The following is a 16,017-nucleotide window of genomic DNA, read 5'->3' as shown; positions in this document are numbered from 1 at the left end:
ATGGCATAGAGATTTGTCTTTTATTGTTTTGCTTTTATGTTCTCGCAACGGGAACTTTACGAGTAGGGAGTACTTTGACTATTTCTGACATGGAGTACATTGACTTATAAGTTATATGACTGTGCTTAATATCTTTGGCTTGATATTAAACCCATTAAGCTGAAGCAGTAGAAGAAGACAGCGAATGTGGCTAAGCACGTGCCATTAGGATTATGAGTATCATTAAAAGGGGCAGAGAAAAAATGGTGAAAATAATATGAAAGCAGTTTGGAAAGAAAAATTATTTAGAGCTCATTGAAACTCTTGAACATAAACAACTTTTCGAAATACTTGGCATATTTTTTTAAAAACATCTTAAATGTTCAAAATATCATAAATTAAAAAACATTTAAACCCAAACATATTCGTATATATATATATACACAGATTTTTATTTATAACTAGACCAAAGCATTTCTTTTTATATATTTAGATATTTTATTTATAATCTAGCTGTAACAATATTCATATATACTTTCAGATAATAATACAAATTTTTTTTTTGGATATTGAACATTGTTATTGTTGCTAGTCTAGGCCAGTTCAATGCCCAACAAAATAATTGTTGAGCAGCCAATAACCTGGATAAATACAGCCAAATGGGCGTATGCATAAAAGTACTTACTTCTAAGAAAAACCTCAGACTTAGCTCGAGCCGCAACAAAAATATTTGTGTCCCAACCCCCACATTTACATTGAATCAATCAAATTAGCTAGAAGGTTCATCGAACACTCCTCAAATCCAAGTAAGTCCAAAGCAAAATACACCCCGAGTACATGACAACGCACAAATTCCTAACACAAGGAAAGGCTCTTTCTAGATGGCCATAGACCGATTCCTATCTAGTTCTAACGGGGATTGGGCTGGGGTCTATGCGTAATGTGCTTAGCAGGACAACGAGGCGTCGTTAGATGTCCTTCGGTGGATTCAGTATTCCAGCAAAGACCCGATTTGACAGCTGCATACAAGTACAAATTAGAAAATAATTATGGTTCAGCTATTATTTATTTTTGAGGGCCATATTCTTGGATCTAGTTGTGGTTTATGTTGAATGATTGGTCGTTTGCCAGAGCTAATTAAATGGAATTTAGTTAATTACTAGCTAAAACTAGGCTAAGCCTGCAAGACTTCTACTGCCTGTACTCGAATATCTCCTGGGTTTCGTCAAGAATTTAAGTCCAGCAACTGTTCCAATGACAACAAGTACTTCCATTTGGGTGCAATTAACTCTGAAGTCGGTTACGCTAGCTTATTTAAATAATGAACCCTACTTAATAATGGGGTAAGCAGTTTTATAACTCTTCAAATCTCAGCTGAACAATTTTAGCCACGTTGTAAACTTATCTCAAATAATGTGACTTACACAACGGAAGTGGAGCTAATTAAAGTTGCACAATTAAAATAATTAAGAAACTAAAAACTCTGATGAAGATCAGCCTGTGATGTCATGAGGTAGCAATATCCAAAGCTGAGCTTCCTAATTAAGTTGTTTATTATTTTTAAAGAAAAGGAGGACATCCACTATAAATTTTTTGTTTGTGTATCACACCGTATCAGATTTCAAGTAAAAATATTGGTTTCACGGCAATACCAGCTATATAAATCAGAAAAATGTCTTCTAAGGGAATAAAAATATTCACACAAAAATTATCTTATATATGATAGCTATATGACATACTATGCACTGCTTGGGCTATTTTATTTCATTTTTTTTTTGTTGAAAAGACAATAATTTATATTTTGTTAATGTTATTATCATAGTTACAATGAAAATTAAACCAAATCGCAATTATAGTTGGCTATATTCAAAAATAAATGTATGTAATTAGAGATACATGTATTGTACAATAATGGAGCTCGAATATATCTGAAGAGAAGGTTAACATGGTGAATCATCTAAGAGATTAATTTTGCCAAGTTTCAGAGAGACTAGACTGCAATTCTTAATAGCGTCGGATATTGTACGACCCTCTGCAAGGGTATTAAAAAGTTAGTCAGTGTCAGCACCACTTGATTAGCCAATACACGCACCACCTCCACCACTTAACTATCCTTTGCAACCCTGCAAAGCCTTAATTCGAGAACCGTTAACACAACCGGCAATAACTATATCCATGGCAACGCACACGCAAACAAAATTCTTTTTATTTGCCATGAAAGAAAACCAGAAACATAACTAAAAATAACAAGGTACAAAATGAAACTAAAAACGCGCATTTGCAAAAGAAGTTCATTGAAAACGTCGGAAAGCACACAGGAGCGTGGTACAATCCAATCCCCCAGCTATCCGCTGAGCTGCGTCGACTGGAGCAGCAACGAGGAGATCTATTTTGTCAGGTGCGTAGGATCTATTAAATTCAGTCCAACTTTAAGGTAATACTCTCTGTGAACAGCGACGACCATCAAATATATAAGTGGAGCGATGTGAGTCGCGATTCCGTGGAGGTGGCCAAGCTGCCGGATGACTTCATACCCACGGATATGCACTGGCTGCTGCTCGGGGGGCGGAGCAGTGGCGGGGGCAAGGGCAGCGATACTCTGCTCATTTGCAGCAACGACGGACGCTTCATTATACTGAACAAGAGTGCACGGGTGGAGCGCAGCATATCTGGCCACACGGCGGCAATTAGCTCCGGTCGCTGGAGTCCCGACGGCGCTGGCCTCTTGACGGCAGCGGAGGACGGGGTTGTCAAAATCTGGTCACGTTCGGGTATGCTGCGGTCGACAGTCATCCAAAGCGATGAGGCAATACGCTGCGCGCGCTGGGCGCCCAGCTCAACGGCAATTGCCTTCTGCCAGGGTGGTCACATTTCCATCAAGCCCCTGGCAGCCAATAGCAAGTTGATAAGGGTGAGTTCTCCGGGAGGGTAGTTACGGTCGTGTAAATTAAATTACCCAGAACATTTGAAAAGGTGATCCATAAATATTTTGCGAAGGCAAAGAGCGAACTCGAAACTGCTTTAAGAAATCAGAAGAGTTTCGATAATTTCTATTATCTTTTGAAAAAAAAATAGGTCAGCTTAAGCCTGAGTTAAAAAGCTAAAAACTTTGGATTAGGTATACGTATACCGTAACTTTCCTTGTTTCCCAAAAATCGATATTTATCGATTCGCAGTTTAATTGCTTTTGGGCGTTTCTCTGAGATTAGAAGAGCGATAGACAGTATATCGTACACTTTGCTTAACCCACAATATATATGATCTAATTTTTCAATTTTTAGTTGATTGATTTTCAGTTTATGTAAATATAATCTCTGTTCAGTAAAAATCTTAAGAAAGTACACAAAATGTACTCAAATTAAAGTAGGAGGGATATCAAGCATTATCGCTTACAGGGTGAATACCCTTTCGAAATGAAAGACAATATAAATACTGAGCTTTTATTGTCTTTGGTGTCTGTTAGGCCTGATACTGTTATCAGTATCAGGTGTCAATTGAGCATAACAGTAATCTCTGCATTCAGGTGAAATCCCCTTGAGCTCTTCAGTTCACAAATGTAATAATAAGATGTTGACTTTGGTAACCTTTCCATTGCAGTGGCGGGCTCATGATGGTCTGGTTCTTTCGCTTAGCTGGTCTGGCCAGTCGAATATAATAGCCTCGGGCGGCGAGGACTTTCGCTTTAAGATCTGGGATGCGCAGGGCGCCAATCTGTACACAAGTGCGGCCGAGGAGTATGCCATTACGAGCGTGGCCTTCAATCCGGAGAAGGATTATCTGCTGGTGGGCACCTTCAACATGCTCAAACTGTGCCACAGCACGGGCGTGAGTCCACATCCAACTAATCCTTTCCAGCAAATCTCAAGTTCCGGTCAATTTTAGTGGTCCTACAGCAGCGCACGCTTTACAGCGCCCAGCGTGGGCTCGTTTTACACGTTGTCCTGGTCAACGGATGGCACTCAGGTCGCCTGTGGCACCTCCACGGGTCAGTTGATTGTGGCCTACGCCGTGGAGCAGCAGCTCATCTCGCGCAACTTGAAGGCAACGAGCACCGGCCGCAAGTGCATTGCCCTGCAGGATATTGCCAATGGCAGCAAAGATGTCCTCGAGTTTCCGCAGCGCGTCATCAATTTCGCCCTGGGCTATGGACATCTGGTGGTGGCCACCACCCACCAGCTGCACATCTACAACGAGAAGTACATCAACACGCCGATCATAATTGATGGCCGCAACGATGCGCGCGTCATTGAAGTGGGCAAAAAGTGGGTGTGGCCAAGGGCGGCTCGTATTGTTTAGATTTTGCCGTTAACTGGCCCACTTGCAGGTACTTCATGGTGCTGGATGCGGCCTCCATTTGGGTGTACACCTATACGGGTCGGCTGCATCTCAATCCTCGCTACCCGGGCTCACAGGCACAGCTGCCGCTGCTCAACTGGCGCTCCATATCGCTGGGCCTGGACGTGCTCGCCATACGGGACAATTCGGAGACTTCGCTGGTGCATCTATTCGATCTCATTCCCGGCGCCTCGCGCCAATACGAGCCACAGTCGCTGCGCGCCAAGCAGCAGCTCGCCGAGATCGCCGCCTGCCGAGCCGGCAGTCCGGATGACCAGTTCATCGCCTTCATCGACATCAACCGGGAGCTGTACATCAGCGAGACACGTAATCTCAACGGCGCGGGCACAGCCGAGCGCCTGGCCAATGCCTCCGATGAGATCCACAAGATTGGCACCCAGCTGACGGCCATCAAGTGGGCCAGCGAGACGAACATTTTAGTCGGCGTCCACGACTCCTGCTACAGCGTCTGGTACTGTCCGGGCGAGGGTGCAGCCGATCCCACAATCATTGCACTCACGACAATAACACTGGACACAGCGTAAGTTAAATATCACAAGGCTTCCCTCGAAATTAGATTCGTTTGTCCGTCCGTAATAACTCAAATATTTTTTTAACGCTATTGAAGCTAGTCTGCGTGAGTCTACAGGAATATATTTACTATAGCTGAAGTCTAGATTCTCAACCTTTCATTTGTATTCCCTTGTAGAGAAGCATTTTGTCACGAAATATGTACTGCATACAAAAGAAGACATCTTCGTCTCCATAGAGTTTATATATCCTTGATCAGGTCAACAGTCGAGTCGATATACATGTAGATTGGTCCGTCTGTCCGTTTGTCTTTGAATAGCTCCGACTTTATGACGTGGGTCAGTATATAATCCGGAATCTCCAGGATCGTAACACTATGTCGAGTACAATTTTGTTTTTCATGATATGTTGATCTTTAAACTTTATGAGCATCGTATAATTTTTTTATAGAAAGCTTTCTTATTTAAACTAAACAATATTTTGGAAGTCAAAATATGTATAAGACGTTGGTCGATATAAATCGAAGCACCTATACCACATCCCACACTGGTTATGACTTGTTTCACTCGTTTCAGTGAGTTTGGCAAACACGTGGCCATCGATAGCTTCGAGGATGCTGTGATCACGTTCCGCTGCGCCGGCGCTTTGTTGCCAGTGAACGTGAACATCTACTGCGAGGTGCTGCATCGCGCCCTGCAGGAGGGGCAGTGGCAGCAGGCGTTGAAGATCTGCCGGCTGGCGCAGCACACGAGCCTGTGGGCGACACTGGCTGCGGTGGCCACCAGGAAGCATCAGCTGCAGCTCAGCGAGGAGGCATATTCGGCAGCCCTGCAAATCGACAAGGTAAGCTACCTGCAGCACCTGAAGACCTTGGCGCCCTCGAGTGCCGAGCAAATGGCCGAGAACTCGCTAATGCTGGGCCGGCTGCTCGAGGCGGAGACCATACTGCTGCACAATCGCAAATATGGCCAGGCGGTGGCCCTGTCTCTGCGCATGCACAGCTGGAAACGTGCACTGGAGATTGCACTGAAGCATCAGGCGGATCAGCCGGACATGTATCTGGTACAACGCGTGCTGGAGGAGCGACAACGTTATCTGAAGGCCCTGCAGCGAGATGAGTGGGATGCACTGTACCTCAGTCATGTGGTCAAGGATGACAATGCTAGTGAATGAAGATAAAGACTTGGAGGGAGTGCAGAATATTTAAGGAAATGTTTTAGTTTCTAATAAATAAATAATAACAGAAAATAAAATAATAATATAATAATAAATAAATAAATAACAATAAAAAATACCATTAGCACATGCTCTTGAAATGGTTTATGTATTTATTATTATTATTTATTTATTTATTAACAAATGCTGGTAGCTTTCAGGTTATATATATACTGTCTGCTTACATACTCTAATTTACAACTAATTTGAATATACGTATATAGCTTTAATATTTGCCTGGGTTCTTCAGTTCAGTACGCTGACCTGACCATGGGCCTGCCCTCAATGGCATTAATGATGTTGTTGGCTGCCAGGAGGCTCATTTCGATGGTCGTCTTCATCGTCTGCGTGCCCAAATGGGGCAAAACGACTGCAAGAGAAGCAAAGCTTAGGCAAATCTCTTACAGATAAATTGTTTGCTAATACGCACCACAATTGGGCAGTTTGAGGATGGGGCTATCGGCTGGCAGGGGCTCCGGTGTGGTCACGTCCAGGCCAGCGGCTAGGATTTGGCCAGTGCTCAGTGCCGCATGCAGATCGGGCTGATTGACCAGACCTGCAATGGACGATATGGTTAATACTTTATAAGCTGACCCGCCCCCATTGCCCACACGCCCACTCACCTCCTCTGGCCACATTGACAAAGACCGCGCTGCGTTTCATTTGCCCAAAGGCCTGCGCATTGAATTTCTCGCGGGTTTCGTCTGTGAGGGGCGCAGCCACCACCAGAAAGTCGCTTTCCCGCAGCAGACGCTCGAAGGGCACATGCTCCGCCTGGAACTCCGCATCGTTCTCCTTGCGGGTTCGCGTCGTGTAGAGTATCTTGGCCACATCCCAGCTCTGCAGACGCTTTGCTATGGCCTGGCCAATGCCGCCGAAACCAAAAAATCCAATCACAGAGTCACGAATCTCCACACCCATTCGCCAGTCGATCTGCTCCGTGACCCACTGTGAGCTGAAACGGAATTAAAATGGAATAACTTGTTAGAAAATACTATTAATAATAATTTTTTTAAAATAATAAAAAAATTCAATAATAAACTATCCTTGAATTCAAGCATATATTTATTAATGACTTCCCAATATTATTTGTTTTCAGATATTCCCCAGCTTTGCCCGAATTTTTTTAATGCAGATCTCTGAAAACTTTGAATATCTATTTTTCCTTTATTAAAAATAATAAAACAAATTTCCAATGAATTTTCTTTAAATATGAATGAAACATTTGTAAAAAGTTAGGTTTCATATAAGCATATCCCAGAGATTTTCCAAGCTTCTGAAAAGTCGTCGTAGTACCCATTATTTTTCAGTGCAAGAAAATACGTTAGTTTGCGATCTCAATTTAAAAGTTCAAGACAAGTTGGCAGCACGAGCAGAGCTTGAGCTTTTGTCTGAAAAAGCTCACGCGTAAGCTTTTGCGCACAGCTGATACTCACGTCTCGATGTCGGAGCGTCCCGCATGAAAGTGTCGACCGGCTGCAATCATCAGGCCAATGGCCAGATCCGCCACCGCGTTCTTGACCACGCCCGGCGTATGGCCCAGAGGAATCCGGCGCCGCTTGAACTCCGGCACGTCCGCAAAGTCAATGCCCGAGGACATGGTGCTCACGGCGCGCAGCTGCGGCCCGGCTGCATCCAATATGGCGGCGTTCAGCGGCTGATAGTGCGCCCAGTAAATGGCATCCACGCCGGGCACCTTCTCCAGAATCTCCTCCCGCGACGGCGGCACGCTCTGGCAGACCACAGTCTCGGCGCCGCGGGAGCGCAGCAGCGCCAGCGCCGGCGCCGGCACCTGCGGATGCGAAATAAGAACTTTGAACGCTCTCGAAACACTCATCACGGAGAGACGCGACGCGACGCAACGCGACGCACCCGGCGGTCAGCTTTAAACTAAAACATGGAATATTATGTAAACTAAACAATACTTGAGCTTTTGGCACAAGCTCTCTCTCTCTTTCTCTTGCTATATCTCTCTTTTCTCTCTGTTTCTCTTTCTCTTTCCATATATGCTTGTTTAACTGTTACCAAGATCTGAATACAGCAACTATGGATACTACTCCTGAAATGCTAAATCGTGATAGCATAATATTACTTTTGAAAAAAGATATTTTTTAACTCTTATCGTTCGACTTAATATAAGGGCAACAAGTTTCCAAAAAAAAATACCAAATTCTATAACAACTTGTTTAGCATTATATTTATTTATATTGCCATAAGTCCGATGATTTCAAAGACTAGGGTTATATTACTCTGTGCCTAGGATGCACAAAATCCAATTGATGTATATAAGGTTTAATATATATTAGAACTGTAGCTAAAGTTACGTTTTTCTTCGACCAGTTACTACCATGTGAGTAAATATATGAACTATATTTAGCTATATTTGATATATCATATATTTTATATGGAGGTTGATCAAATCATGATTAGAATATTTTTGCAATGAAGTTTCTATTAATTGAATCTACTTGACACGAAATGTCTTAAATCAATCAAGAAGCTAATAACGAGCCAAAACACCATTAACCAAAGTCCAATTGGCAAACAAAATGCATTTATCTCGACTAACAATTGGACTAAAAACTTAAGTATCATTGTATTATTAAAACATTTTTTAAAACTAAAATGCTGTTACAGTAAGTTAAGTGCCAGCTGTGTTTTAATGAGTAGAAAGTTAACTTGGATACATTTGGTTTCTGAGTAAATAACTGAGAATATAATATTTTGTGAATTAAGATATTACATGAAAAAGATATCACATGCTACTTATAATCCTATATGATGTAAGTGCACGCTAGAACGGGGCTTTAAAAATGTTACCCGAAATTGTGAAAAGACTCTTTTAGAAAACTTGTTTTCTCACCATCCCATAGGTTTCAAAATAAAATTTTACAAATATATCTGGAAAATTAATTTGACAGATGCTTCGCACTTCTCAGAAAAGCTACCTCTTCAAACCTGTTTTTGGTTGCAATCGTTTTCCACCAATGTTCCACAGTTTCACGTGGAGTTATTTTATTATTGTATTCTGTTGAGACTCTTTCCACACTTTACGAACTTAAACCAAAACCTTAAGTTATGGAGATTGAGAATCAGTTCTGCGTAGCGAACCTAATTGCCTTAAAGTCTTATAGAGTTCCCACGTCGCTTTTCCACCTCTCTTAAGCTGTTGCTACAATCTGAACAGAGTATGCCGCAGTCGTATGCACCCAAGTGCAACGTTCTTATTTGATATTATTTTATTAAATTTGCAATCATTCACACAATCAATTGTTAATAATGTTCACAGCAATAATCCTTGCACGCTTCAGTGGGTCTCCCATGAATTTCCACGCTTTTCCTAATAGGCCGGCGACAGCATCCGCTCCCCGGCCAATCCGCGCAGCACATTGTGAGCGGCAATCGTGGCCATGTCGGAACGGGTGCGCGTGGTGGCGGAGCCAATGTGGGGTAGAATAACTGAAACGAGCAAAAAAAAACAAAAACAAAAGTGAAGTGTGTTTGCCTTGAGCTGCAAATACATACAGATGCTGTATCTAACGATCTGTGAACAGACAAGTCTATCAAGTCAAGGCGTGTCCAGTTCTAAGCGTTGAGGTCGAAAGGGTTCAAAGTCAATCAGATTATGTTTATGCTGGTGTGGTTAATGTGTTACAGTTGAACCTGTTTATTTTATTCTCTTTCTTTTAGCACTTTTCGCTAATGCCATTCAGAATTTTAATTAATTTGAAATTCTCCCAAACTAATTCAATTTTTCCTAGGTTATAGTAGGTTTACCAAATATTCTCGATTCCCAAGTTTAGTTTTTTCCAATTTAGTTTGATTCAGTTGAAATGTTTAACAGCGCATTTAACTGTATCATACTAAAGGGGCTTGGAAGAAACATAATTCCCGATAAGATATGTCTGTTCAAAGAAATTATGATCTACTACCAGAGACTAATATATAAATGACAGTAATACTACTGATATTGCTAATGCTTATGCTATTGCTAATGTCAATATCAATGCGAATGCAAATGCTAATTCTAATGCTAATGCTAATGCCAATGCTAGTGCTAATGCTAATGCTTATGCTGATGCTTATTCTAATGGTAATGCTAATTCTAATGCTAATAATAATACGAATATTAATGATATTGCTAATGCTAAAGCTAATGCTAATGCTAATGATAAGGATAATAATACAGATAATGATAATGATAGAGATAATGACGATAATAATGAGTAAAGTAATAATAATAAAAACTAATAAAAGTCTTTCTTATCAATTTTAAAATTCTATTTGTTTCTATTCCATTCACAATTCGGTCATGCTTCATTCAAATCGTTACATACATCTCCACAAAAGCACTATACCGCATTGTCAATGCAATGTATATTAATAATAACAACAATAATGATGATAACAGTGAGCGACCCATTCCTTTGAGGTATGGGAACTGATTTAAATAAATAATATTCTTTATAGAGATAACCTAGAAAGAACCTTGGTCATCAATTGCAAAACTAGCCCAAAATAAAACTCTCTAATTTGTTGGAAAACAAACGCTAACGAAACTGAAGATAAGACTAAGTCACCACAGCGATAAGACGGCAAGTAATTATCACTACAAAATGTATGTATATACCTATATATTTATTTATAAATAAATATACTACTTACCGACATTGTCCAGGGCGAGCAATTTGTTATTGGGCGGCAGGGGTTCGGGATCCACAACGTCCAGGCCGGCGGCAAAGATGCGGTTCGATTTAAGCGCGTCGTAGAGATCGTCCTGGTTGACGATTTCTGGAAGCAGATGAATGGATGAGCAGGCCAGGAAGGGGTTGCATATAGCTGTACTTACTGCCTCGGGCAATGTTGACCAGGACGGCGGTCTTCTTCATCTTGTTGAAGGCGGTGGCATTGAAGATGCCCTGGGTGGCCGGGGTCAGGGGTGAGGCGATGACGACAAAGTCGCTCTTGGCCAGCAGCTCATCGAACTCCACCTTTTTGGCGTTGAGCTCCTGTTCGGTTTCCTTGTCGATGCGACGCCGGGTGGTGTAGAGCACCTGGTCAATGTCGAAGCCGGAGAGGCGCTTGGCAATCGCCTGGCCAATGCCGCCGAAACCGAAGAAGCCAATGACAGAGTCGCGCACATCCTGGCCGAGCAGCCAGTTCAGATGATAGTTCTCCCAGTTGTCACTAAAGAAAGGATTGTGGATTAGAGCTCCGGGTAGTAAGGGCTTTGGCTCACGTGTCGATCTTCCGGCGTGCCTCGTGAAAGCGACGACCCGCTGCGATGAGCAGACCCACCGCCAGATCGGCCACAGCCGTGTTCAGCACGGTGGGCGTGTGTCCCAGTGGTATCTTGCGACGCTTCACCTCCTCCAAGTCGACGTAGTCAATGCCCGCCGACATGGTGGAAATTGATTTCAGCTGTGGCCCGGCAGCATCGAGGACTTCGGCATTGAGTGCACCGTGTCCACCCCAGAAGACGCCGTCGACGCCCTTGATCTTCTGCAGCAGCTCCGCACGGCTGGGCGGCAGGCTCTGCACCTGGACGAGCTCACAGTTCTCCTTGAGCAGATCAATGCCCGACTGCGGCACCTCCGGATGGGTGATCAGCACCTTGAACGGTTTCGCGGACATCGTGCGGTTCCTGGCTCTGCGCAACAAAGAACCATCATTGGGTGTTACCAACAGGGCCACAAAGCAAAACAGCGGCAGCAACAAATTCAACTTTACAGCCATTCTGCACGAAGCTAGACTTGGCAGGCAACTGAGCCGCATACCCACCCCGGCTGTGTATATAGCGACGGTCGCCCACCCTGGCCCCAGTTGCCGCTGATCAGCGTCGATAAGCTTCTGAACCGGTTAAGCATTCCTAGTTCGGTTTTAATGGGTTTGCGCTCTTTCGGTTTCAAGCTGCTCACTAAAAAAAGAGAGTCTGCCATGCAAAGAGTTTTTTAAGAGAGCAACAAGTGCCGGCATTCTAATTGGACGTGTTGACAAGTGCGAATATGTCACGGGTGCAGGAAGTTATTTCTAAGTGGAATCAAGCACTACGCTTAAAGTTGAATGTACTTTAGATGTGTCTGAAGCTTAGCAGAAATGTAAGAAGTGTTTAAATAAAATAAAAATGTGGGGGAAAATTTACTGTAGCTTTTCGGGAAAACAACCAAAGTTAATTAATTATTAATAAAAAAGAAAGTTTTACTCGAAAGATGAAGATAATTTGATTATTATACCAAATCTATTTGTATTACTTATTGTCTTTTTATCTATAATTGCTGGCAGTTTGCAATTATATTCTCATAAAAAAAACATAAGATTTTTCTTATATTGAATATGTTTTTTCTAGAGTTTTAAGACTTTGGCAACATTCGTTAGTTTCTATAGCAACAATCAGCTTTAAATTGCAATGTGTTATAATAATCACACTTCAGCCAGGGTATTTAATCTTCGACAACCTGTCTCTAGATAGTTCTAAAAATTCTATTTTCTAGCTGTTACACTTAGATTATAAACGTGAGATAAGATTTGAAATGTTTTTGCTAATAAAAAAGGTCTTCTTCAATCGATTTTATGACGTTAATTTGTCTATTTAGCAACATTTCAATTAGTGTGTGGTGGAAAAATACCCAATTAACATTCAGAATGCCAAAGAACAAATCAAAAACACTTTTTCCTCTCTTCCTGTGGTTGATGAGTGGAACTGAGATCGCAACTGTTCCCATGAAACACTAAGCGCACAACTGTTCCCTTGTAAAACGCAACTAACAAAATTTGTTTTTAATTACAAAAAGAACGTCTGTCAGATTAAAGCACTGTTTGCTCTGTTGAGAACTGAATGTCAACTGAAAGCTGTTATGTGCTCTTAACAGCTGCTGCTCTCACTTGCACCGTCGCTCATCAAAACTTACCAACTATCACTCTCTGGCACTTGGGAAACTTTACGGCTGGGCGTTTGCCGTGCGACTGAATGGAAAGTCAATCAGCGGTTAGCTTTTTATACAGTTACTAACTTGATAATTGCCAAAAAAGTTTATGACTATGGTGGATAAAAGCTTTTTTTTTTGGTGAGCAATCGCCCACTAAAAATGGTTTGTGATTAAGTTGTATTGAATTTGATCAAGTCCAGAGCAATTGAAACTCTGCTTATCTTTTCAACGATCATCCAGCAAGCACTTCGGCTCGTTTGCGTCGTCGCCCCCGCGCAGAGCATGGCATTTAGTTTTTTCTTCGACTTTTGTTTATCTCGCTCTCGCATTGCACATTTTGCTGCTCTTTGCTTATCTCGTTTTGTTTGCACTGTTTCTTATCTGAATGGACAGCCAACTTGTCCGTCCCAGTCTCTGTTCCCGTCTCTGTCTCTGGCTCTGTGATTGTGAACTCTTTAGCTGGCCTGCTGCTGGCCAAGCTGCGCGCCTGCTCAAAATACCAGTTGGGGATTTTTCCCATGTCACTTGTGGCGCTCGCATGCGAGTCATTTCCAATTGGAATGGGACTGGTATCCCAGCTCTGGTGGAGTCGAGTCGCTATTGGAACGTTGTGGAACCTACTCACACGCCAAATGCTTGGCCCCCGCCAACGCCAGATTCACTGCTTGACGCCGCTTTTTTTGTGAGCGGATCTGCTCAAATATTGTCCGCATAGCAGCAGGCGCACAGAGCCGCACAGCTGCTCTCTTCCGCCCCGCGCTTTTAAATCCCATCTCTCTGTGAAAGCGGCAGAAAAGAAACAAGAAAACGCAGATGGCGTTGACGTTGACTTTGGCTCTGTCGCTGCTGCTGCTGCTGCCGTTGCCTCTGGCGTCGGCGTTTGTCGTGTGCGTTTGCATGGATCAGGCGGGGCAACAACTGCCTTGCAGGGCTGCCCCCGAATGCACGTAATTATACCCTGCATTGCGTGTAGGCAGCAGGGTAGTCTAAGTTAACAAGTCATTTAGTTGCGCTTGTAGATATTGTGTTTATAATTGAAAGATTTAATATAGTTATGGGTATATGCGGTATAAAGATATAGTTGAGATTGAAAATTGAGTTGAGTTAAGTTGAGAGTTACAGACATATACATAGTAAATATGTAAATCGGTAGACTCCTATCGATAGTGTAAACTTTATAAGGGAATTATTTACTTCGTTCTAGCTTTACAATAAAAAATATATAAAAAACATATCCATAGTCTCAGCAATCTAAGCAATCATTTACAATACATTCAAATTTTTCTTAAGCAAAAAAATAAATACTAGTTTTACAGCGAATCGCCTACTTTAAAATCACAAAATAAATATGTTATGATAAATGGTTTTCATTTAACACCCCTAGAAAACTTATTTTATGTTTAAGGTAAACAATTTTATTACAGTTCATACTTTTAGGCTTGGCAAAATAAATCAAAAAACATAAAACACATACGTATACTTATTTACAAGAGCTCAGAGGGTATTTGAGAGTCATGCATTTGATTCCTCTTGTGATTGCAATCGTAATTGTGACGCCACGATTTCGAGCTTGGGGCTGAGAAGTTCGCTGTGCGCTGCGGAGAGTTTCTAGTCGCGGCTGCACTTTGCCTAATTGCAAAAGGTTATTGGCCCAGAGTTGCCAGTCGGCAGTTGGCAGTGCTGACAGAGTTGGGCCCCAAAGTGCGAGGGTGGTTAGTTGTGGGCGCCAAGCGACGTCGCGCGCGTCTCTCTTTGTGGCTGCGTCCGCTGTTTGGCGTCGCTGTCGCTGCTTGCGCTTTGTTCTTTTGCTTTGTGGTGATTTTCTTTTGTGGTAGCTCTCGCTCCAGCAGTTGGCCTCGCTGGGTGTCTGCTGACTTTTATGCTTTCCTGTTACCAAAACACGATGCGTCATTTTGACTGACGTAACCAGGAGACAGCTGTCTATCAGTTGCGACCGTCGTGCCGTCGACGACGGCGTCGGCGTCGTTGTCGTTTACCGTTACGCCCGCTGCCGATGGCAATGACAACGCTCGCTGCGGTTTGGCGAACAAGTGCACAGCATTCAGCAGATAGCAAAAAGCAGTCGCGCAATATAAAAGATGAGCGACACAAACAAACACTGACACATACCACACATTCGCATGCACAGTTACACGAAAGATTGCGTGCCGCCGTCGTAAAGTTACAGTTGTAGCCAACGGTGGTAGCGAAAAGCTTGCTGATAAGCGACACTCCCACTCCCACCACCACCCGTTCCCTTTCCAATTTGTTTGATCACGCTGCTTAACTAACGGCGTTTGTCAAGGACAGCGCCCACGACATCCAGTGGCAGCATCCAGCAGCAGCCGCATTCTGTTTGCTTCATAACCAACTACAGCGCAGTCGAAATCAAAAATGGTTGCCAAGCTGCAAGCTACAAAGCTGCAAAGGCCGCCAGTCAAGTGCATATGCCATGCGCAGGCGCCAAAAGACGAAGCGGCGCCTACAGCCGCGAACGGGCCACTGCCGCCAGCCCAGCGGCAGCAGCAGCAGCTCCCAAAAATAAAAACGGGTAAACACAAAAACAAAAAAAAAACAAAGCACCGAGTGCTGTTAATTTTTACGTGTTGTGAAAAGCGGTCGAAAAAAAGCAACGCGCAGCATTGAGGCAGGTCCCTCTACGCGATACGAGCGAACAGGCGCGCAAGCAGCAGCAGCAAGCGACGATGCGACGTCGGCCACGCCAGCTGAACGAGCAAAAGCTATATTTTGTGTGCGTGTGAAACCATGTACATGTGTGTTCCCGTGCGCGTGTGTGTGTGTGTGTGAACGGTGCCAACACAAGCGGGCGCCTACGTCACAGCAGCACATGAGCAGCCAGCAGCAATCGCAGCGAGAGCGAGCGCGCTCTTATTTGCCTGCTGAGAGTGAGAGAGCGCCTCTGGCTGCGTGGGAGTACTGCCGCTGTGTGCGTGCGTGTGTGTGTGTGTTTCTGTGCCTGTGTGTATTTTGTTTGTCTTTGCTGTGAGTATGCTTCAATTACCGTTGAATG

At 43.2% G+C, this 16,017-nt stretch overlaps 3 protein-coding genes across 3 annotated transcripts; 1 reads left to right on the top strand and 2 right to left on the bottom strand.

The window, feature by feature from the left end:
* Positions 1-2,215: 2,215 nt before the first annotated feature.
* Oseg5 (intraflagellar transport protein Oseg5) lies at positions 2,216-6,072 on the top strand. The gene is made up of 6 exons (XM_064682928.1): positions 2,216-2,377; positions 2,434-2,890; positions 3,577-3,804; positions 3,862-4,241; positions 4,304-4,855; positions 5,421-6,072. The coding sequence occupies exons 1-6, from the start codon at positions 2,238-2,240 to the stop codon at positions 6,016-6,018; spliced, it is 2,355 nt and encodes a 784-aa protein (XP_064538998.1). The 5' UTR covers positions 2,216-2,237; the 3' UTR covers positions 6,019-6,072.
* LOC135428822 (glyoxylate reductase/hydroxypyruvate reductase) lies at positions 6,044-7,936 on the bottom strand. Its single transcript, XM_064682930.1, has 4 exons — positions 7,497-7,936; positions 6,684-7,015; positions 6,491-6,616; positions 6,044-6,430 (listed from the first exon to the last, which is right to left on the bottom strand). The coding sequence occupies exons 1-4, from the start codon at positions 7,895-7,897 to the stop codon at positions 6,312-6,314; spliced, it is 978 nt and encodes a 325-aa protein (XP_064539000.1). The 5' UTR covers positions 7,898-7,936; the 3' UTR covers positions 6,044-6,311.
* A 1,345-nt stretch (positions 7,937-9,281) lies between these two features.
* Positions 9,282-13,117, bottom strand: LOC135428821 (glyoxylate reductase/hydroxypyruvate reductase-like). The gene is made up of 5 exons (XM_064682929.1): positions 12,969-13,117; positions 11,300-11,710; positions 10,910-11,247; positions 10,726-10,851; positions 9,282-9,519 (listed from the first exon to the last, which is right to left on the bottom strand). Exons 2-5 carry the CDS (start codon positions 11,692-11,694, stop codon positions 9,401-9,403), a joined length of 978 nt encoding a protein of 325 aa, XP_064538999.1. The 5' UTR covers positions 11,695-11,710; positions 12,969-13,117; the 3' UTR covers positions 9,282-9,400.
* Positions 13,118-16,017: the final 2,900 nt, after the last annotated feature.

Source organism: Drosophila montana, unplaced genomic scaffold (genome assembly GCF_035044405.1).
Source record: "Drosophila montana isolate Dmon_TW-CO22-7 unplaced genomic scaffold, ASM3504440v1 contig_2577_1, whole genome shotgun sequence".
In the NCBI taxonomy this organism is placed as follows: domain Eukaryota; kingdom Metazoa; phylum Arthropoda; class Insecta; order Diptera; family Drosophilidae; genus Drosophila; species Drosophila montana.
Note: the sequence above shows the minus strand (reverse complement) of the source record. Positions and strands in the feature narration are given on the sequence as shown.